The sequence below is a fragment of the Formica exsecta genome, unplaced genomic scaffold (assembly GCF_003651465.1).
Source record: "Formica exsecta isolate Colony F162 unplaced genomic scaffold, ASM365146v1 scaffold92, whole genome shotgun sequence".
Lineage (NCBI taxonomy): Eukaryota > Metazoa > Arthropoda > Insecta > Hymenoptera > Formicidae > Formica > Formica exsecta.
The window spans coordinates 11,855-33,999 of record NW_021853687.1 but is presented as its reverse complement, the minus strand read 5'-3'; the positions used below and the strand labels follow the sequence as shown (position 1 = coordinate 33,999).

At 36.5% G+C, this 22,145-nt stretch overlaps 2 protein-coding genes across 6 annotated transcripts; one reads left to right on the top strand and one right to left on the bottom strand.

Moving 5' to 3' along the window:
* Window positions 1-496: 496 nt before the first annotated feature.
* LOC115245156 (cAMP-dependent protein kinase type I regulatory subunit) lies at window positions 497-14,363 on the top strand. Of its 2 annotated transcripts, none has more exons than XM_029823297.1 (5): window positions 497-1,192; window positions 11,276-11,585; window positions 11,684-11,950; window positions 12,197-12,400; window positions 12,629-14,363. In XM_029823297.1, the coding sequence occupies exons 1-5, from the start codon at window positions 1,028-1,030 to the stop codon at window positions 12,799-12,801; spliced, it is 1,119 nt and encodes a 372-aa protein (XP_029679157.1). In that variant the 5' UTR covers window positions 497-1,027; the 3' UTR covers window positions 12,802-14,363. The 2 variants fall into 2 exon arrangements, with proteins under 2 accessions (XP_029679157.1, XP_029679158.1); XM_029823298.1 differs by lacking the exon at window positions 497-1,192 and adding an exon at window positions 5,859-5,994.
* Window positions 14,364-15,737: 1,374 nt separating this feature from the next.
* Window positions 15,738-22,021, bottom strand: LOC115245155 (leukocyte receptor cluster member 8 homolog). Of its 4 annotated transcripts, none has more exons than XM_029823295.1 (7): window positions 21,831-22,021; window positions 21,336-21,489; window positions 20,271-20,701; window positions 18,625-19,847; window positions 18,124-18,457; window positions 17,803-18,010; window positions 15,738-16,485 (listed from the first exon to the last, which is right to left on the bottom strand). In XM_029823295.1, the coding sequence occupies exons 2-7, from the start codon at window positions 21,398-21,400 to the stop codon at window positions 16,323-16,325; spliced, it is 2,424 nt and encodes an 807-aa protein (XP_029679155.1). In that variant the 5' UTR covers window positions 21,401-21,489; window positions 21,831-22,021; the 3' UTR covers window positions 15,738-16,322. The 4 variants fall into 4 exon arrangements, with proteins under 4 accessions (XP_029679155.1, XP_029679156.1, XP_029679153.1 ...); XM_029823296.1 differs by lacking the exon at window positions 21,831-22,021 and having other exon boundaries at window positions 18,625-18,821; window positions 19,752-19,847; window positions 21,336-21,810; XM_029823293.1 differs by lacking the exon at window positions 21,831-22,021 and having other exon boundaries at window positions 20,304-20,701; window positions 21,336-21,815.
* Between the last annotated feature and the right edge of the window lie 124 nt (window positions 22,022-22,145).

The window sequence follows — 22,145 nt, the reverse complement described above, 5'->3', positions numbered from 1 at the left end:
TGTATATATTTTATGTATATATATATATTTTTTTTTCTTTCGACTTTTTGCTTGGAAATTTGAAAAATTCAAACTAAATTGTGGGTTTTGAAACCAGCTGCATTTAATGTATCATTTGGAGCTAATTTTAACTAACCAAATGATTTCTTTATTTTTTGGAAGATTGAACTTATTTTGAATTGAACTTAAAAACAGGTTTCTCTTAATAAAAATAAAGTACGTTTTAATTTTATGGAGTATTTATTTCTACTATTTTAGATTATATATTCTCGCAAAGAATTGCTTCTATAAATACTTGGCTAGTTGTTTGCTATTGATTTCATATTTAGTTTTGATTTTCTATTTTTTAGAGAAAAATTATTTTTTAGTTTTTTATTTTTTATGGGAAAATTATTTTTTAAGGAATATTTTTTTTTAAAGGTATTTTTTAGGAATAAATATTTTTTTATACTTTTTGTTGGGTACAAGTTGAAATATTTTTTGTACTTCGCGTACTTTTTTTATCTTTGTAAGATTTTTTTAGTTAATGTATCATCTGGAGCTAATTTTAACTAACCAAATATTATCGATCTTTACGCAAATGATAGCGATATCATTTTCCGATAACACGCGATAAAATTTGCGATTTACACAATCGTCACGAATAAATACGCATAGGGATCTCCGTATCTAGATAGTATCGGAATTCGAATGCCCAAAATTATATTAGAAACAGAATAATCTCATTTACAATGAGTTCATTTTCCTTCGAACGTTAAGTGCAATTTCGCGTTGCAATTTTGCGACATGCGAAAAGGAACTCACGTATATCTATCGTCGCGACTAAATTAATATAGAACGCAATTCTCGCTAGATATCTTTTCGGAAACTGTCAGCTGTCATCGGTCCCGCTCCCTGCCTATCTCCTTGTACTATCTCATTCCCCGCGCCTCGTCGTCGTCGTCGTCGTCGTCGTCGCAGAGAAGACGACGGCAACTCACACGTATGAAGGTATCGCCGATAAAGCGGCGCGGCGTGCATCATCAATATGGCGGCGAATCTCGAGGAGGAGCAGAGTTTACGCGAGTGCGAGGAATACGTTCAGCGACACAATATCCAGCAGGTTCTGAAAGACTGTATAGTGCAACTGTGCGTCGGCCGGCCCGAGAACCCGATCTCCTTCCTGCGGGAGTACTTCCAGAAGCTGGAAAGGGTACGTATATGCCACTGTTCCTCGACAATCCTCAACCGACCCCCGTCGACGTGCGTCGCGGATTAACCTGAATCTGTCGAGAGAGCTTTTCGTCTCTCTCGCGATTTCCCTCGTCCGGGAGACATCGCGATCCTGCGCGGTGCTTCCTGCGATCCTGACGAGACGAGAGGGATAACGCTGTCAATCACAGTGACGAACATTCATGTGTCAATATGACGTGACAGTGACGTGATACACGGGACTAACAATAAGTTTAGGGTGATCTCGGACCTAGTGTTCTTCGAGAACACGTTTCTTCTGATTATGAATTGTGACGTATTTGCGAATTTTTCTAAAATATGTGTTTTAAATGTTATTGTCAATTTGTTGTGTGGTTTTTGAAGTAGTATTGACTGACAATGAGTATTTTCCGAGGATAAAATGGCATTTGTGAAAACAGCAAGCTATGTTTGTGTAACAGAGATACAAACAAAAATTATTTTTAATTTGTTTCTTGCTCATTAGTCAATGAATAATTAAAATCGTCGTAAAAATTCATTTAACGTAATATAAACGATAAATATATCGTAAAGACATTTTAATCAGAAATATCATTTTTTTTACATGTGTAAACAGCAAGTACTGCCATCTCTGTGAATTGCTGGTGTAATTATTATGAAAGAACAGATTGCCCTGTTTTATCGATATACGATCATTATGAAGCAATAGATACCTGATATACCGATGTAATTATATAATCACGGTCATATGATATGAATATGTTTGATTTTGTGTGTCACTGCACTTGCAATTTATATTTTTCCTCGCTTTCTTTTCTTCAAAGCATTTTTCTAAATACAGCTTTTATAAAACAAAAACTTTAACTAAACGAAACATCAATATCAGAAAATTTTTTTATATATATATTCTTCTGTGAAAATATTCTTAGACAAAAATAGAATAAGATATAATATATTTGTTTATCTCGCCACTCTCGCAAAAACAAAATGTACAGAGTACTAGAAAATTCTAGGATTAAAAATTATACAAGATGTTTAGGTCAGATCAATGAAACTCCAGGGTCCTACAGGAAATTGAATTTGGAACAAAAAAGTTTCTATAAACATATCCGGTAAACAGATCCGAAAACGCTTCATTAAAAAGTTACAGCTAATAAATTCTTTGTAAGTAATTTATTATGATCAAAATTTAAGAACATTTTTATGTTTACATTTGCAATATTTGCACTACGAATGTAGTGTTTACAAGGACTATTGAAAGGTGGTTTTTTCAAGTTTCTGCTGTTTTTGTTGTTTTGTGTGAGCTTATTTTCTTTTGAACGCCTTATCAGAATTAAATGAAATTGGTGTAATTTAGTTTGTTATTTAATTACCCATCATAATTATTTCGTTATTTTTTTTCAAATGGATGAACGATTTTGAAGATATTTTTAAAAATCATCAAAAAACTTGATTTTTCGAAGTTTATTAGCTATAAATTTTAACGAAGCGGTTCTGGACCTATGTTTATAGGAACTTTTTGGTTCCAAACTCAATTTTCTATAAGACCTTGAAGTTTCATTAACCTGACCTGGAACACCCTGTATATATAAAATTTTATATACGAATTAAGAGCTTAATATGTAATTATATAATTTTATATATTGCATATATATAAAAATCTAATATTTGAAAACATTTTTTATTCATGATTAATTAATGCACGTGACTTTTCTTCGCGAAACATTTCGAGCTCATTCGTGACCAGATAGATGCAATTAAAAGTTTGTGGAAGTTGTCAAGGGACGGACATCTTATATCAATCGAGTTCCCCGGCAGCACATTTCCCGAAGTATGTCTCTTCCAGCATGTAGTGCCATGATCCTTGATTCGCAGGTTTCTTGAGACCTTTCGCTACCCCGTTACCTTTCCCATTTAATGTTATACGGCGACAGTAATTACCCTTGGCGTTCGTGCAACCGCCACCCACACGCGACGAACGCGGCGCGGAAATGGAAGGCTTGTCCAAAATCGACGCGAAAAAGAAACGGCCGCTAAAAATAAGCGACAGCCTCTGACGTATAAACTATCGTCGATGACTCGTAAAAACGCGCGAACGCCCGCCGAATCCGGTGCCGCATATTTGTAGATTGAATCCGTGCTAAGATAATAATCTAAACCTAAGATCTCTCTACCATCTTTATGCAAGAAGAGAAAGTTTTTAAAATTGCAAAAAGATCGATATTCAAAAACTTGTGGAAATTATAAAACCCGGATATAGCAATATTGTTCTCCCGCGTAAATTTTTCGGCTGCTTAGTTTTTAATTGTTACTTAATTTTTTATTTTTATTGTCGAACATATGAGCGATTCATCAAATACGATACAGTATTTCGTATATTTGCTCTCTGCAAAGTTATGTTTACCAGACCGCATGAGTGTGCGTAGGCTGTCAAGGCCATTTCAGAGGCAGGAAGAAAAATAGCACATGAAATATTGCCGTTGCGAGAAGAATCAATAAGAATGAGCGATTTCATCAAGCTATCACTTTTTTTTAAATCTTTAAAATATCATCGTTTTTTATCGACATTAAATATATGTCGCGCGAGAAGATTTATGTGTGTTTTGCATCAATATTTATTTCTTTTTTTTTTTCTCGCGAAGGCGACATATATCTTCATCTATCTCTCGCTCGCGATAAGAAATCAAAAAATTATGTGTCCGCTTGAACAATGTGTAAGTGTGGTCTTTTTTCAGAAAAAAATAACTGGCCATTCCATCTCTCTCGTCCAAATGTTCGCCTATATAGGAATCTAAATATCTCTATTCGTATAATACGGGATTTAGGATCACGCAAGGGTATCTTCGACCGAGTGCCGTTATCGCACGTCAATCAGTGTCAGTGTGACAGCACGGCGGCAGCAGCCACTGATGGTGCAACGTGGTGTAGCCTCAATGCTGTCAAGCGGAAGGCGAAGACGCGCGCGGGACGGCGGATCATCGTCGTCACGTGTTTGCCTTCCGTGCTTATGCGGTATATGTGGCAAAAACTGCGCGTGGGAGAAAAAGAGAGAAACAGAGATGGAATGCATTTAGACGGAGAGGATGAAAGAACGAAATCTATTCCGGAATAGAAATCCCTCCGGAATACAAACAGCGCGAAAAAAAAGAGCACGATTCTTATAGATAAGAATAATAACCGCGAGAGTTTGTCGAAAAAGGAAACCGACAAACACATAAATATATAGGAGCGAAATATAAAAGATGAGAGATGTAAAAAAAAAAGGAGAGCGAGAAATAAACAGAAGCGCACAAAAGAGATATTTTAGATATTGTAAAATTAATCCGTGAGATATATAAAATAGAATTAAATTAAATAAAGAAACAAATTTTGCTATCCGTTCGTAAAAGTCATTCTTTTTCAATCACTTATAATTAGAAAATTCTATTTTAGTAAAAAAAGATTTTATAATTTGATACAAATTTCTTAAATTTTGTCATTAAATAATTTATCTTAAATAATTACACAAAATTTTTTTGCCGAGGTTTGCATGCTCCTGAAGCATCCTTTACTCTACATTCGGTCCTAACAATAAAAGAAAAAGAAAGAGGAAGATGTCGAGGAGAGATAAAAGATGTATGCAAAAGAAGAGAGAGAGCGCAATATAAGGGGCATCTGATCTAAACATAGAACACGCTCGAAATATAACGAGGCGCAACCTTATAGCCGAGAGAGCGAGAAAAGAAATAGATCACAAGAATAATGTGCGTTAAAAGCGCAGTAGTCCACAAAAATGTGGAAGACCACGATCGAATGACTCCAGTCGCCACCATTGTCCTTCCTCTCCACCGTGTCTCGACGCCGGTTTTCTTCCAGATGTCGTCAGGAACAGCGGTGACGTCTCGGCGCCTCTGGAATTATGATAATCTTAGACGCGTAATATCACGTCTGCTCGTTCGCGTGATGACTAGGGATAAGAAATATAAATTGGCATTCCATATGTCGATAAGAATAAACTTCTACAGCAAATGAGAAATAAGGATAACATTAAGTAATACAAAATAATGTAAAAGATAAAATATTAAAGAAGAATACTTTCGGGAAAAAAAAAATTATATATAAATATATATATTTAATTATATATGAACTTTCTTCACTCAATATAAAGAATATTCTCGTTAACTGTGGTTCTAACTAGTGGAAAACTTAATTTAAATATTGATATAAATTTGGTGGTATTATTGTGAAACATGTTTCCTACAGTCTGTATTAGATGTAAACCTGCAACTTTACGAGCCGAGGTCTTGGAAAGACGCCGTCGCCGCGGATCGATTCGCCGTTAATGCCAGAGAGCGCGGAGGACCTTACTTACCGACCATCAGACAGGAGACAGCATCTCGGCGGCATCATCCGTCCTCGGGCTGGCGCCGAGTACAGCTGAGTACGGCGGCGAGCGTGCGAGCGTGAACGTCAAGTCGCGAAGCAGCAGCCGCAACAGTAAGCGTACCGACGCTGTCGCGCCGACTGACAGAGTCGCGCGCGCGTGCTAGATCACCTCCGACCTCTAATTGGATTCCATTCGAGGCCTTATAAAATCACGGAGGTGGAGGACGACGACGAGGAAGACGCGATCGCGACGACGACGATCCCCTTTTGCTATCGCATTCGCGAGGACTCTCGAGAAATCGTCGCCAAACTGCGACGCGCGCTGCCGTTTTATAAGTGTTATCACGTTTGCGATAAATAGAAGACGAGGAAAAGATAAAGAAGAGAATACAGGAGGAGGATAAAGGAAGAGGAGGATCGAGAGGAATAATGAACGAGGTACGCGAGAGCGCGCCGGCCATAATCGTTCGAGTTACGCGCGCGTATGATTGATCTCGCGTACGATAGATCATGTTGATTGTCGGTCAAGCCTTGCGTTTTCCAAGTTCTCTTGACGAAGATCGACGATGCAATCATTCCATTTCGTTTCGAAAAAGATTACGCGATCATCTGTTCCACAAAAAGTCCTGTGAAATGAAAGAAAAGAAATTTTCACAAGTGTATGTAAATTTTTTAAGAAACTTACTACTTTTATAAAGTCGGAAGCTTTGTCACTTTTTCAATCTGTGAAAAGGATTACATGATTGATCCTCCGATCGTGGGCTTCAGAAAGTCGATCGTACATTGTTGGTGAACTTTCTTACTTTTCATCTCTTCAATTCTTGACGTGAATTTCATAGAAATATCTTATCGTTTTGTGCCAAGAAGTTTTATGCGATTATACTTTTTTGACAAATTCTTCTAAAATCGTTGAACTTCGTAAATATCATCTATAATCTTTTACTGTGCGGTTTATAGCAGCTAGCCTTCTCCAACGAAAAATAAAAGTGTGGTATTTTTTACACAAACTTTTTACATTGTCTTCAAATGGAGAACTGGAAAAAGAAAGAAGTAAAAATTACAGAGCACTTTTAAGAGAAAAGAAAATCAATACGAGAAACGTGCTCGTTGACTAGTCATGCGTGTAATTTGAGAATTATTATCGATACAATTATCTCAGAATAATATATATAAATCTTTGTATATTTTATATTCTAAATTAGAAATTTTCAAGAATATTTTTATTTATATTTGTTTATATGTATCCCTTTATAGTATTCAGAATGCATTTTCACGAGCTTATTTTTCATATTCTTGATGTACTTTCAGCTCATGCATAACCTGTCTTATGTGCGAAAAAGATTCAAGTCTGAAAAATACTTGCGCAGAGATGAGAATAAGATTCTCTTGTGTCACGAGTGTGCTCAAGGATGTATATGTGTGTGTATGTATATGTGTGTAACACTTGCGAGTGAAGCCGCTGTCTATATATCATCATAGACTGGAAAGATTGTATAAGAGTATACGTCTTTGTTGATTCCGTCGAGTTTCAGTAGAATCTAATATACAACCCATTATAAATAATTGAATCACACATAGAACTTACATAGTTATTTACAATTATTATATACACTTGCATGGCGGCATCTCTCTCTTTCTCTCACTCTCTCGCTCCGACTATATTCAATTGCCTTATATTCTAAAGTCCACTTTCGACGACCGATAATTCGTGATAGTTTTGGAACAAGATTTTAATACATAATTTGATACATCTCGTGTAACACACGAAACACATTTGCAGAATTACGTCTGTAAAATTAGATCATGTTCTATTTTCGTATGAACCGAAAGCGCGTGCCAGGTATGCGTAGTAAACTGACAGATTTAATAAGATTGCGATCCACGATTCAAAACTTCAGTTATATATACGCTGTTTATGATAGCAATGACATAACGAGCCTTTATTAGATTACTGTATATACATGCACGTAATCTGTAATAATAATAAACCTCGATGATTGAAGATAAAAAGACAGAGAGAGAAATCGATTTAATTTGTATATTATAATTGAAAATTTTTTATACACGTAATTGTAAGTTGAACCGCGATGTAACGTAATATTTCTTCTCAATCTGTTTCACTTATATTAATTAATTTAGCGTATAAAAAGTTGTAAAGAGAGAAAGAATTCTATACAGATTTATAGATTGTCTAAAATTTCATTGCATGTAATACACACACGTACAAATGAGCGGTAACGATTCCAAAAGATATGATAATTCGTTTGATATATGTTAAATAATTTCACTAAATGAAATTCTCATATTCTATTTTTAATGCGTAACAGACGCAAGTTGCTTGGACACATCTTTGGAACCGAAAACGAACGATGAAGATTTATCGGATCGTTAGGTTTTATGGATTCATTAGAAGCGGCGTTCGCATTACGTTAAACGATCATTAGCGAATCGCGACCGAGTTCCTTGTATCAATAATTGCTATTCGTAAATCGAGCGATTAGTGATGGTAATTTATTTATAAAGCTGAAGCTCGATCAAATTTCTTTCCTTCTAAAGGAAAGAAATTTAACTCAATTACTGACATTTAAATAATAATACTGTAATGAAGCTCTTTTTTTGTAAAAAATAGATGGACTAAAAGAAATCGAAGAGAATTTAATAGTGAAGTCGATCATCTTATTTTTATAATTATTCTATATTTAATATATATCTTAATTTTCAAAGAAGTTGAAAATTATATATACAGGGTGTTCCAAATTAGATCAATGAAATTTCAGGGTCTTATAGGAAAGTGAATTTGGAACAAAAAAGTTCCTATAAACATAGGTCCGTAAACGCTTCGTTAAAAAGTTATAATTAATAAATTCTCTGTGAGTAATTAGTTATGATCAAAATTTGATAAGAACATTTTTATGTTTGCATTTACAATGTTTGCACTACGAATATAGTGTTTACACAAAGACCATCGGAAGATGGTTTTTTCAAGTTTCTGCTTTTTTCGTCGTTTTGAGCTTATTTTCTTTTGAACCCCTTATCAGAAATAAATGAACTTGGTGTAATTTAGGGTTTGTTATTTAATTACCCATCAGATTTATTTCGTTCCTTTTTTTAAATGAAGGGTTTTGAAGTTATTTTTAAAAATCATCAAAAAACGTGATTTTTCGAAGTTTAGCTATAACTTTTTAACGAAGCGTGTCCGAACCTATGTTTATGGGAACTTTTTTGTTTTCTAAATTTAATTTCCTATAAGATATTTTCTATAAGAGTCAGAAATTTCATTGACCTGATCTGAAACACCCTGTATAATTTAATAAACATTCGACAAAAATTAAATAAATAATACCCGAAAGTTACACGCTAGCTCTCAGCTTTGCTAAAGTCTTTGATAAAGTCTTGTCAATATCCTTTTTTTCTAATCCATCTATACATTACATTTACAAATGTGTTTATGTTACAAATGCAAAGTATAAGTCAGCTAAAATTCAGGGTATGCATAATAATCGCGTTCGGGACGTCCGTCGAGGCGCGGGTCGTCTTGTATACATTAGCGTGCGCTGCGCATTATTACGGTAATTGAAAGGAGAAATGCGAATCGCGCTGATTTGAATATTCCCGTTTACGCAACACATACACGCCGCATACTCGACGTCATGAGCCACGAAGAGAGACGACGCGTTCGTGCGTGAAAACGCCAACTGACCTATGGCATTATTCGCTTGCGTCTCTCACCCCGATGATGCGCATCGCTCGTATAAATGCGATGGTATAATATATCTAAAGACCTATATAATTTATAATTTTACGGCAATTTTGTACGGGATAAACACATACATATACACGTGAGGCGTCTCGAATGTCGAGTATGGAGCTGGACGTTCGTGGTTAATGAATTATTAATTTGCGCTCCGCTTTTTTTAACGATTACACCCCACGCCAATACCGACGAAACTCGAATGTGCGTTTACCTGCGGTGACCTTAACACGTGGTTGTTTCCACGCATCGCTCTGATTATTGCGATGGATCGACGGCAACAGTCTGGCTTTTTTTTTTTTTATAAATATATATCGTTCTCTTTTTGATTATATGTTCATTGTCATAGCAAAAAATACTGAATACACAATACTGAATATACATTTTTTATTGTAATTCTTACAATTAATGATAGAAAATGAAAATGTTATGCAAATGAAAAATGCTTATCTTACAAAAGTCATTCAGTTGTTTACAGTACATTTCTAAATTTAATATTTTAAATTTAGGTGGTTTATTTTTCCTTTGTATAAGTGAAAAATATTAGAAAACGCACACAAAAAAGAAACTTATTTTAAAAAGTTCCATCTTTTTTTTTTTTTTTTTTTAATTAATAGTAAATATATTCTATATTATATACAGAGTGTCTACTCCCTGAAAAAACCTGGAATTCTCAGGGATTTCGTTTTTACTTTGAAAGATTAGGGAATTCTCATGGAATTTTATTCGAACTCGAGGAATTTTTTCAATAATTCTCTCTTTGATCATTTTGTTCTTACATTGCAAGCATCGGCAATCTAATTGGCCAACAATTATGACTTATATGTTTAAAATATATTATAAATATATATCGTTCTCTTTTTGATTATATGTTCATTGTCATAGCAAAAAATACTGAATACACAATACTGAATATACATTTTTTATTGTAATTCTTACAATTAATGATAGAAAATGAAAATGTTATGCAAATGAAAAATGCTTATCTTACAAAAGTCATTCAGTTGTTTACAGTACATTTCTAAATTTAATATTTTAAATTTAGGTGGTTTATTTTTCCTTTGTATAAGTGAAAAATATTAGAAAACGCACACAAAAAAGAAACTTATTTTAAAAAGTTCCATCTAAAAATTCTCTGATTTTACCTGGAATTTTGAACAAATTATCTAAAAAATCAAAGAATTCTCAGGGAATTTTTTTACAAACTTTGGATAGACACCCTGTATATAATATAAAAATATATTTATATATGTATATCAAATTCAGAGAGATATTTGAAATATAGCATAGAATAGACGATTTTAAGAATGTATAGTGCTGGTAGCTGTTGATTTATTGTCCGCTCGATGCTGCCAAGATGAATTTTTATATTATTTATCACGTCGATCGATAACCAATTCTCGTAAGAGTATACACATATCATCTTTATGAATTAATTTTATTTTAATTAGGACTGACAATGAGAAATTTTTCGGTTTTCGTATGTAGTTAATATTTCAAGATCGAGAAAAGCTAATTAGACTAGAACGAATTGAATTAATTATATTAATATATGCCAAATGTAATTACCGTAATCTTTTATACTATATATCTTATATGATAGTATCTCGTGATTGTGATTTCCACGACACGCAGCGTGATACTGAATTTAGATTAAATAATAATAATATGCAAACGCCCACATTGACGTGAGTTATAATTAATTTGAACATGCTAATGTAAAAAAAAACATTGCGTTGCCTTAATATGTGCAAAAATCATTATATAAAGATAAATTTCACCGCGAATAAACCACACTTCACTTTAATTATTTCACAATGGTGATTTTCACTCTTAATTATTTATCTTTCAGAAACTACTGATATCAAATGATTGCGTGTCGACGTTATAATTAAAAATTTGCCGCTATATTTATTATATTTAGGAGACTTACACTCTTATCTGAGATTTTATCTCGTTTATCTGCAGGAACAAGCTCACGATGCCAAGCAACAGATCGCGACGAGTCCGGAGGATACGGAGGACATGCCCGCGGGCCAACAGGGCCCGCAGGTGCCGCGGCGACGAGGTGGAATCTCGGCGGAGCCGGTCTCCGAAGAGGATGCTACCAGTTACGTCAAGAAAGTCGTACCTAAAGACTATAAAACTATGGCTGCTCTAAGTAAGGCTATCGCCAAGAACGTGCTTTTCGCGCACCTGGACGAAAACGAGCGCTCCGATATATTCGACGCGATGTTCCCCGTGACCTTCCTGCCCGGCGAGGCGATTATTCGTCAAGGTACATGCTGCTGATCGAGCACCTGCTTGTGTATACTTCTATTTTGTGTCGGCTTACCATTGACTTATAGAATAAATGAGCGGTATGTGTCTTTCAAGGCGACGAAGGTGACAACTTTTACGTGATCGATCAAGGGGAAGTTGAGATATTCGTTAATGGTGAACTGGCAACGACGATCGGCGAGGGTGGTAGCTTTGGCGAGCTCGCGTTAATCTACGGAACTCCACGTGCCGCCACAGTTAGAGCGAAAACCGATGTGAAGCTTTGGGGCATCGACAGAGACTCTTACCGCAGAATTCTCATGGGTTCTACTATAAGAAAACGAAAAATGTACGAGGAGTTTCTCTCAAGAGTTTCAATTTTAGGTGAGTTAACTTCATTCTTTCAGCATCTTCGTCTCCTAAAAATTATTATCCATTATTATGAATGAATTTCTATCAAAATTCTAAAGATGATTGAATTTTCTGACTTTGCACATAAAATTCTTCATTTCTTTAAAATAGCAAAGATTATTTTTTATGTTATTTGTAAGGGATATGAAATTACATAAAATGGAGATAAAATTTTCTTGTCAAAGAAAAGACTATTATTGATATTTTCTCTTTGCACAGAGTCATTGGATAAGTGGGAAAGGCTCACGGTAGCGGACGCTCTGGAGCCGGTAGCATTCGATGACGGCGAAACGATAGTCCGACAGGGTGAGCCGGGAGAGGACTTTTATATAATTGTTGAGGGAACTGCGGTGGTTCTTCAGCAACGCTCGGAAGGAGACGAACCCGCGGAGGTTGGCCGTTTAGGGCCATCCGATTATTTTGGTAAGATAAGGATCGGAGCAGATATCTGAGATAACATCGAGAATTGATTATAGGATGGAAAATTTAGCACATATACTATGGTCATTTCACAATAATAACTTAATATCGCTTAGAAAAATATCAACTGTCGGAATATTAATAATCTATAATGCATCCATATAATCAACTTTATGCAAAAAAAGCGAAACTCGATTCGTTCAATGACAGGAACTTTTTTTTCCGATATAGGGGAAATAGCACTGTTGCTGGACAGGCCACGAGCAGCGACCGTAGTTGCCAGGGGTCCGTTGAAATGCGTGAAACTGGATCGGGCACGGTTCGAGCGGGTCTTAGGCCCGTGCGCCGACATTCTGAAACGCAACATCACCCAGTATAACAGTTTCGTGTCCCTTTCCGTATAAACGGATCCTCCGTCTCTCCCTCCCTCCTCCCACCCTTCCATCCGATCATCGCAGTCAATCGGTTCGCGCTACCGATCATCACTAACCTTTCATTTCTACCAAGGACTGCATTATTTCACTGTACCGTATAGTTAACACTTTTTTTTATTTGATTAATATTTAAGTGAATTAATGTGTTATCGCGATCAGCTATCAATCAGATATGTACACAAAGATGGTATCGTTTTAGAGAGACGCTATTAATATATTTACACCGTAAGGCTATTTACACACTGTATAGCTCGCGACTCGACGCCGACGCGCACGTGAATTCATATTGGCGTTGATCTCTTCCGCGCGATCTGTTCCTACTTGTTACGTGCACGAGAAATTATTAATCCGTTAACGCCCAGAATTTTTTTTTATATGGCATTGAGAACTTGGTTTTCAAAAGAAAATTCGCGGTAAAACAACGGAGCCTTATATTATTAAAATATTATCGAATAACGATAGTATGTAATTAGATTGTTCAAATTGAAAAAACATACTCGATATTTTGTCAGAATGTGTCCCTTGATATCAGGTTACTCCGAGCGTTAACGGGTTAATTCACGGTTAATGACACGTTATGTGCGTCTTGAATATATTGTAGAGGTCTTTGAAAATTGTGAGATAAAATGTAACGACGTGATTTATAACCGTATTTCCCAATACGAGGCTACAATTTGCATCAAAGATGCAGACACGGTTTATGTTCGCATCATTACACGAATAGAATAAAATCACGTATCGAATTACGTTAAATTATTTGAAAAGTATTTACGATTTCTATTAGAAGCGTCAGAAGCGAACAATTGTATAAATTGCCCCCATTTTACATGTAATCAATAGAATGGACTAGTAAAAATATATCGAATTTTTTTTCTTTTTGAAATTCTATATTTATAAGTAATGTTTCTTTCTGCTAATTCTGAATCTTGAGCGAAAGCGAATTTTGCGACAATCGATTGAAATTCACAGCTTTTAATTTTAAGGGTCGAAAGGTCTTCAGTGAATTTTACAAGTCCACTCTGTTAAATACATAATATCGAGAATAATATATTCCTTCGATACATCACATCATAGACATAAGATGTCTATGCATCACATGTATGAGTCACATGTTCGCTTCCAATGTTGTAATGTAACGATATAGCTGCAGTGAGAGGAGCCGTAATATTATCTAATGATTAGAAGATAGACATTGAAAAAAATGACGTTTTCTCGTTTACTGTTTTATATATACTTTAAATGTTCTATGTTGTCTCTCTCTCTCTTCTCGTGTGAATTGTTAAATTATTTAACATTTAAATTATTTTATTGATCGATGGCGGTTATAATTAGCAACGACAGTGTGAATGTCGGTCGCGATATGCAATTGCTTTGACGCAATATGAAAGACTAAGATATTTATTATTAGCGAAGCGAAGTGAACAAAACGAGTCGCAATTTATGTCTCCTCTAAAAGTGCGCTAGGTTTATAGTACAATGCGACATAAATGAGGAGTATAACGTCAGAAAATTAAATAATTTATTATGCACAACATAGTATATCCAAAGTAAAATATTGTACAATGAATCATCCCCTTTCCGAATCCGTATAATAACGCGGCTGATGCATCTTCCATGCGCGCGAAAACGATAAATAAGAGCGTCTCGATCACTTGGCAAAGTCCAGCAAAGAAAAGATGACTCTAACGCGGAAAGGAGTCCATCGTTGTCTCACGCACGGCACATGGACACTAGTTAAAATATTAATTATGCAAATGAAATTAATTACAAAACTACCTACACTCGATTGGAGAATTAAAAATGACATGCCGCTTGTCGCGTGAGGCGTGCAGCAGGTCTCCCAGGTTTTCTGCCTTCGGTCTTCTGCCTTCATCCTTAACTTAGACATCGTCTTCTCGAATCGACATATTGTTCATCCACAAGTAATCATATTCGAAAGAATTGAGTCAAAAAAATGTTTTAGCAAACGATCCTGCCATTTTCTTTCCTTTTCCTTTCCGTCAGATCTATCGGTGTCCTCTTCTTTGATCTTGTTCGAAAAATGGCACTTATCGCGCGATCAGGAACACTGCTTCATCATTGATCGAAAAGAACGTCTCTCACGAACACAAATGGCATGAACATAGTCACCGCGGGGTGTTCTCCTTGAACGCGATTCGAGTCTTCAGATTTGTGAAATGGATTTCTTATCCACATTCTCTTTGAAACTCTCTTCTTTTCAAAGAAAGAGATGTTTGTATTGCGATTTGGCTGGGGCAGCTACAGGTTTTGTTCGTGCAGTAATACTTAAAAGAATACTTGGAAAATCGATCGAGCACTGTGGCAGTGAAGCGTGTGTGCTTGCGCATCACGCTAACGAATGATTGGAAAGGAGAGACCGATTCGTGTTTCTTATCAACGAATCGTTCCAAGCCGAGAACAAGCAAGAAAAAAATTGATTTTTTTTTTCTTTTGCGAAGACCGCAAATCCTATCATGTTGTAAACACGATTCTCGACATGTATTATAAAGAGATTTTTTTTTTTCATTTAATCTTTTTAGTGAGGTAGCGCCGGATTAATGGAAACACGCGATCCATCCGGATTTTGTACAATTTCCACGGGTCCCCGGCAAAGCGATCCACTTATATGTCCTCTTGTGATTATATACACGTGCGCGTGGAGGGGAAAACCGCGAACGAAGGAGCGTATACATATGTACAAATTCACAGTCGGAGCTGTAGTCGAAGTTCCAAGCTTTCGATTTTGTGCCCGACGATGATAAAACTGTGATGTGGGACGATGATTTGAAGATAGTTTGCGAAAGATAGAGCCAGCATACGTAGGGCTTCCAAGAGCGAGGAAAATGTACACATTGAGATACGTGTACCAGTGAAATGGAAGATATTTATGTAAATTTATAAAGAGATTTTTTTTTTTCATTTAATCTTTTTAGTGAGGTAGCGCCGGATTAATGGAAACACGCGATCCATCCGGATTTTGTACAATTTCCACGGGTCCCCGGCAAAGCGATCCACTTATATGTCCTCTTGTGATTATATACACGTGCGCGTGGAGGGGAAAACCGCGAACGAAGGAGCGTATACATATGTACAAATTCACAGTCGGAGCTGTAGTCGAAGTTCCAAGCTTTCGATTTTGTGCCCGACGATGATAAAACTGTGATGTGGGACGATGATTTGAAGATAGTTTGCGAAAGATAGAGCCAGCATACGTAGGGCTTCCAAGAGCGAGGAAAATGTACACATTGAGATACGTGTACCAGTGAAATGGAAGATATTTATGTAAATATATATATATATATATGCATATGCGTCACACAAGTGCACGTATGTCCGAAACATATGCATATACACATAATGCGACGCACACGTGAGATATTTATTATGCATGTATGCACACGTGTGTGTGTATGTATGTGTGGCCCTTTTCTTTCGCGTGCTAAGTTATCTTCCGCCATGAGAGATAAAGGTAGGAGAGTAGAGTTTGGCTTCTACCAACTACCTAGACTACCACTGCTTGCCTTGCAGTCGATTTGCTGACGAACGAGATCAGCGTAAACCAAGCCGAACTCACTGACAAATTCATAAAACTTGTCCAAAGACTCAAAGGCCAATTCCGCTACGACGAAATGAACCGCCAAATTTTGCCGGTAGCTAAACAGCAGAAGAAATGCAAACGTTAGACAATAGCTGCAAATGACAATGTTGTAGTGAATACATAGAACACAATTAAATATGCAATTATTAACTTTGGGCTACGATGTCCTGTAACAAAAATCTGCAATTATAATTCATGATCCACAATTCTCGATAGATATCACTGGTTAAAGCGTGGCACTAGAATTGCATTTAATGAAACGTTTCAAGATAAATCAATATTATTTTAAAAATATATATAAAAAGTATATTGATCAAACTTCAATATACTTTTTCAACTATACAAGATATTCCAGATCAGGTCAATGAAGCTTCAGGGTCTTATAGGAAATTAAATTTGAAACAAAAAAGTTCCAATAAGTATAGATCCGGAAACGTTTCGTTAAAAAATTATAGCTAATAAACTTCGAAAAATCACTTTTTTTGATGATTTTTAAAAATAACGTAAAAAATTCTTGATCCATTTGAGAAAAGTAACGAAATAAATCTCATGAATAATTAAATAACAAATTCTAAATTAATTCTGATAAGGCGTTTAAATGAAAATAAGAAGACTTAGAACAACGAAAAAAGCAGAAACTTGAAAAAAACCATCTTTCGATGAACTTTGTGTAAACACTATATCCGTAGTGCAAACATTGCAAATGCAAACAGAAAAATGTTGTTATTAAATTTTGATCATAACTAATTACTTACAGAGAGTTTATTAGCTATAACTTTTTAACGAAGCGTTTCCGGACTATGTTTATAGAAATTTTTTTGTTCCAAGTTCAATTTCCTATAAGACTCTGAAGTTTCATTGACCTGACCTGGAACACTCTGTATATCTTTCGATAAGTTATAATAACATCAAACAAGATTTATTTTAGAAAGCAAAAGCAAAAAACAAGAAAAAAATCATAAATTTGCATTTGTTGCAAAGAAAATAAAATAAAATAAACTATATTTTTCAAAAATATGTGTGAAAACAAGCTGTCATCTTGAAAATCGATTAAGAGATTGTACATTTTTTATGAAATGATAAAATCATACATTATAATTCTAACCTATTCTTCCAATTTTTTGTTCTAATTTTTGTTTTTAATTAAAAGAAAAATATTTAAAAAAAAGAAGTCCGCAAAAAAATAAAATTGAAAATTTAACTAAAATGAACAACATTTAATAGCAAAATTAAACTCAATAGTTAAAAATCAAATCATTTTGATAAATTGAACAAAGTGTACAACTCCCTTAAAAAATGACAATTTCCTAAAAATAATAGTTGCACTTAAACATATATTCAGAGAATTGTAATAATAAATATGTAATACGTACGACTTTATCATAAATTTCAATGCTTTCTTTCGTTCTCTCGCGACAAACCAATCCATCAAGAAGGCAGACATACACGGTGCCGTTCTATATAGCTTGAAGAAAGCATGAAAATTACCCAACCACCATGCCGAGCGTATTTTCAAAGCATGTTTTATACACTCGTCGTTTTTATCTTCTGCTGAAAGAGCTGCTAAAATCGTCGTTAAGTCTGAAATCAAAAATATTAGCGCATAATATTTTTATAACGGATAGTTTAATATATCGTGCGATTTAACTTCAGAAGGTATTGGAATTTTTCGTATTATTAATCTCGTTACTAACCTTGAGTATTCTTCGTAAAGATGTAATACAATATCCGATAAGCGATAAATTCGCATCGGTTTTCGCCACCGAGATCCTGATACAGCATTTTCAACTGCGTCTGACACTGATTAAATTCTTCGTGGTCGCCACGTTCTAAAGCTACACGGGCGTGAGTTTCGTATACATGAACTGTAAACGAGTCCCTGATACCTTGCACGGTAAGATCTTGTCGGATGGATTTCAGTTGATCGCAAGCATATCTGTAGTCCTGCTCGGCTAGCCAACGTTTCTTGACATGGGCCAAAGAATTTTGAAGTACACTTACCGGTCGAACTGCAGAAGGAGCAGGAGCCTGTAACGATATTATAATTTGGTCATGAAAATATGTAACTGCAAACTGCATTAAAATTCGATGTGCATAAATATAACACAATCAATTTTATCTAAACTTTCAAAACAAGGTACTTTATGTTATATTAATTGTAAAAATAATACAAATAATTTTAAATATCCACGTACCGATGTGAGACGCAAATAAGGCTTTTCTAGATCCTTGCACGTGCCAACGATATGGAGTCCGGTAAAGTCAAAGTCCGCATTTGGGTCGTCTCTAATAACGGTGCTGCTGACCACTGTCCTGGAAATGCCGTCGTTGAATCTGGCAGCACGCTGCTGCAGCTTCTCCTTGGTGCCTAGCTCGTCTGTATTGCCTGTAGCTAAACCAAATTCGGAATAGAAATGTGACTTAGCCTGCTTAGTCTTCTTGTTCTTCTTATTGCCGTGATTCGCCTTATTGTTGCTGCGCGCGGATTTTTTCATTTTGAGCGTCTTGTATTCGTGCTCTCGATCACTAATATTCGACGATGAGGATGTGCTACGCCTGTTGTATCTGCGTGACGGCGGACTACGTGTGCGCGACCGCGTCGACCTTGACCTCGATCTCGAGCGCGACCGCGAATGGGACCGCGACCTTGACTTAGATCTTGATCTTGATCTTGACCTAGATCTAGATCTCGACTTCGACCTAGTCCTCGACCGCCTGCTGTGTGTCACAGAGAGACGCGCGCCAAGCCGAGCCCCGAGCGAGCTGGAGAGACCGGGCTTGCGCAGGCCTCCCTGTTGACCATTGACCAGTGGGCTCGCCAGAGGATTCGCCAGCTTTAACGCCGGCTTCTGAGGCTTGATCGTCATAGTCATGCGTTCGCTGTGGATGCTGGGCAGGGGCTCCTTGTCCCAGTCCTTTACCCAGAGCGAGCCATCGTTCGCGGCGCGTGTGATTTTTCCTTTCAATATAATTTCAACCTGATCCTTGTCGACCGCCGTCTTACATTTTTCGTAGCATCGGTTCACGTAATTTTTCAGACTGTCGGGCCAATCCCCAACCGGACTGGGAATGACCGCAATGGAAGTAGCAGCGCCGGCGCTGGGAACCGCGTTATTAGCTGCCGTGGTAACGGGTGCAACAGGACCAGGTGGCTCTTCGCTAGGCGGCGGAGGAGCCGCCACTTCACACTGCGCAGGAGGCAGCGGCGGCAGTTCCGTCGGCTTTGCGTTAGGTCCGTTAGGTATGAAATTAGGACTGTTCGTCGAAGCGTTTCCCTGAAAGCTATTGTTGAATTGAGCTGCTAAATTTTTGTTCCGCTTACGTTTTTTCTTCGCGGCGCCGCTATTGCTGGAAGGCGTATATCCGAGACCAGTTTTCTTATTTGGCAAGTTGAAACGGATTTGTCCGCTTGTGTATTCTACAACACATTAATACATAATATAGGACTGTATATTTGAAAAGATGTGTTACAGAGATGGGCAAATACGGATTGGCAAAGTAAATAAACACTTTTAGAAATGTTTCCCAATGGCAACAGTAAACATTGATAGGTCATGTTATATGATAGGTCATATAAACAAATTTTAAAAGTCATTCTTCCATTGGTTTCTGTACTATTTGTTTGCGCTTTGATTATTATATACCAATATTTTTTACAAGCTATTTCTTAAACATTCTATATATAATCTAAATTATTTATATTATTATAAGTATGTTAAACTAAAATAACAAGTATTTTTTAATATAATTATTTAATAATGTAATGAATTTTTTGTCCCACGCATAAATACAATGTTTGCCTATCTCTGTTTATTGTTAAAAAGGTATGAATGGTACTAACGAGAAGTATCATTGTGCATTCCATTCCAATTACCATAGGGAAATGAATACATCAATCCTGATGAATAAGCCATCGATTGTTGTTGAACATGATTGTTATGCTGTTGAGTTGGTTGAACCGCTGGTGGTGGACCAGGAGGCAATGGAGGAAGATCAGAATCATCATCTAAAGCCATGGGAGTACCAGGTATGGGAGGTTGTTGATGTAACTGCTGCTTCGTTTGGTTATTCCCCTGATGCTGCTGCTGCTGTTGTTGCTGCTGCTGCTGTTGTTGTTGCTGCTGCTGTTGGTGTTGTTGTTGCTGTTGGTGATGTTGTTGCTGCTGCTGTAGCTGCTGTGGATTAAAAGTCTGACCATATCCCGGCATCATTGTATGATAATAATTGAACCCCTGATGCTGCACGCCTTGATACCCTGGACTATACATTTGCCTGAAAAAGACATTTTGCAAAATTAATTAAATTGCAAATATGTAACTCTGATATTTATAACAATTCCATAGCATTTACAGCTTTATATTAAAGATATCAAATACAAGATTCTCAAAACTGTTATAAATAATATCGATATAATAGTTTATGATCAAAACAAAACTTTGCTCCAGAAAAATGAGGTCATTACAAAAATTCCCGCAATAATGCATATACAGGATGATTCATCTCAAGCTATGACGCCACATATCTCTTTTCTGTCAATTTATTGTATCGTATCGGAAGATCATGTATATCATAAATGTATACTTATTTTTTAAAATCTTACTTCAAAGTCAAAAGCACAAAATTGAACTTTGTATTACGACACATACGCGACCTTCATGCTCGACATGAAACATCCTTCTATGAATACATATATCTGAGGCTTCTCATGTTACACTCGTTGTAAATATAAATATTCTTAACAGAAACATTTGGAAAACTTAAAACGAAATGAAATTTTCTTTATTACGCTGATTGTGAAAGACTCGGTACATATATGTATGCAATTTCGAATAGCGAAATGGCCGACTCGATGGCGAAATTCTCAAGCTCCGAGACGCTTCTAATCGCTGCCGTTTTAACGACTCACCCCGGGTACGGAGGAAACATGTTGTGCATGTTATTCGGCGGATACTGCCATGCCATATTCGCCATCGGGCCTGCTCCGATATGATGCTGCTGCTGTTGCTGCGGATGAAACGGCTGCTGCTGCGCTTGCTTCTTCTGCGGCAACGCCTCTCCCTCTGACATACCGTGGAAGAAAAAATATCAGAATCGCTTAGAGATGGCCGTCTCCCCCCCTATTCGTGGCGCGTCGCTATCGCAATTTCACGTCGTCGAATTACCGCGAATAGAACCGACGTGTACTCCAAAAAAAAAAAAAAAAGGAAAAAAAAGGAACGAGATAATATTATTCACTCCAGATAAAATTTATCACTTTTATCCTTTCTCTCTGGTTTTCTCTCAACGCTCTATCCGCGTGCAACGACGCGCAACGTTACACTTGAAACGTCACACGTCATATTGTCCAAAGCGCGACAGAGAGTGAATCAAAATGGCCGAAACGAAACGATCATAGACATATAGGCATATAGAGTCCCTAGAAATACTTCTTCTTCTTCTTCTTTCTTTTATGGCTGGTTGGGCATTAGTCGCCCATACACCATTGTTTCTTATGGGTTTGTAGAATATAAGCAAAACTTCTCTAAGAGAGGGGGGAGTCCAAAAAAAGGTCCAGACAAAGGACATACGCAGCACGCAAAAACACGTCCGAACCCGACACGTTGTCAGTTGGAACTAGTCCCTAGAAATAAGAGTCTGGCCCATAGACATAGTATATCTAGACCATAGACATAGTATATCTATACCGAGCTTTGGCCTTTATTTAAGGAGTGGGGGC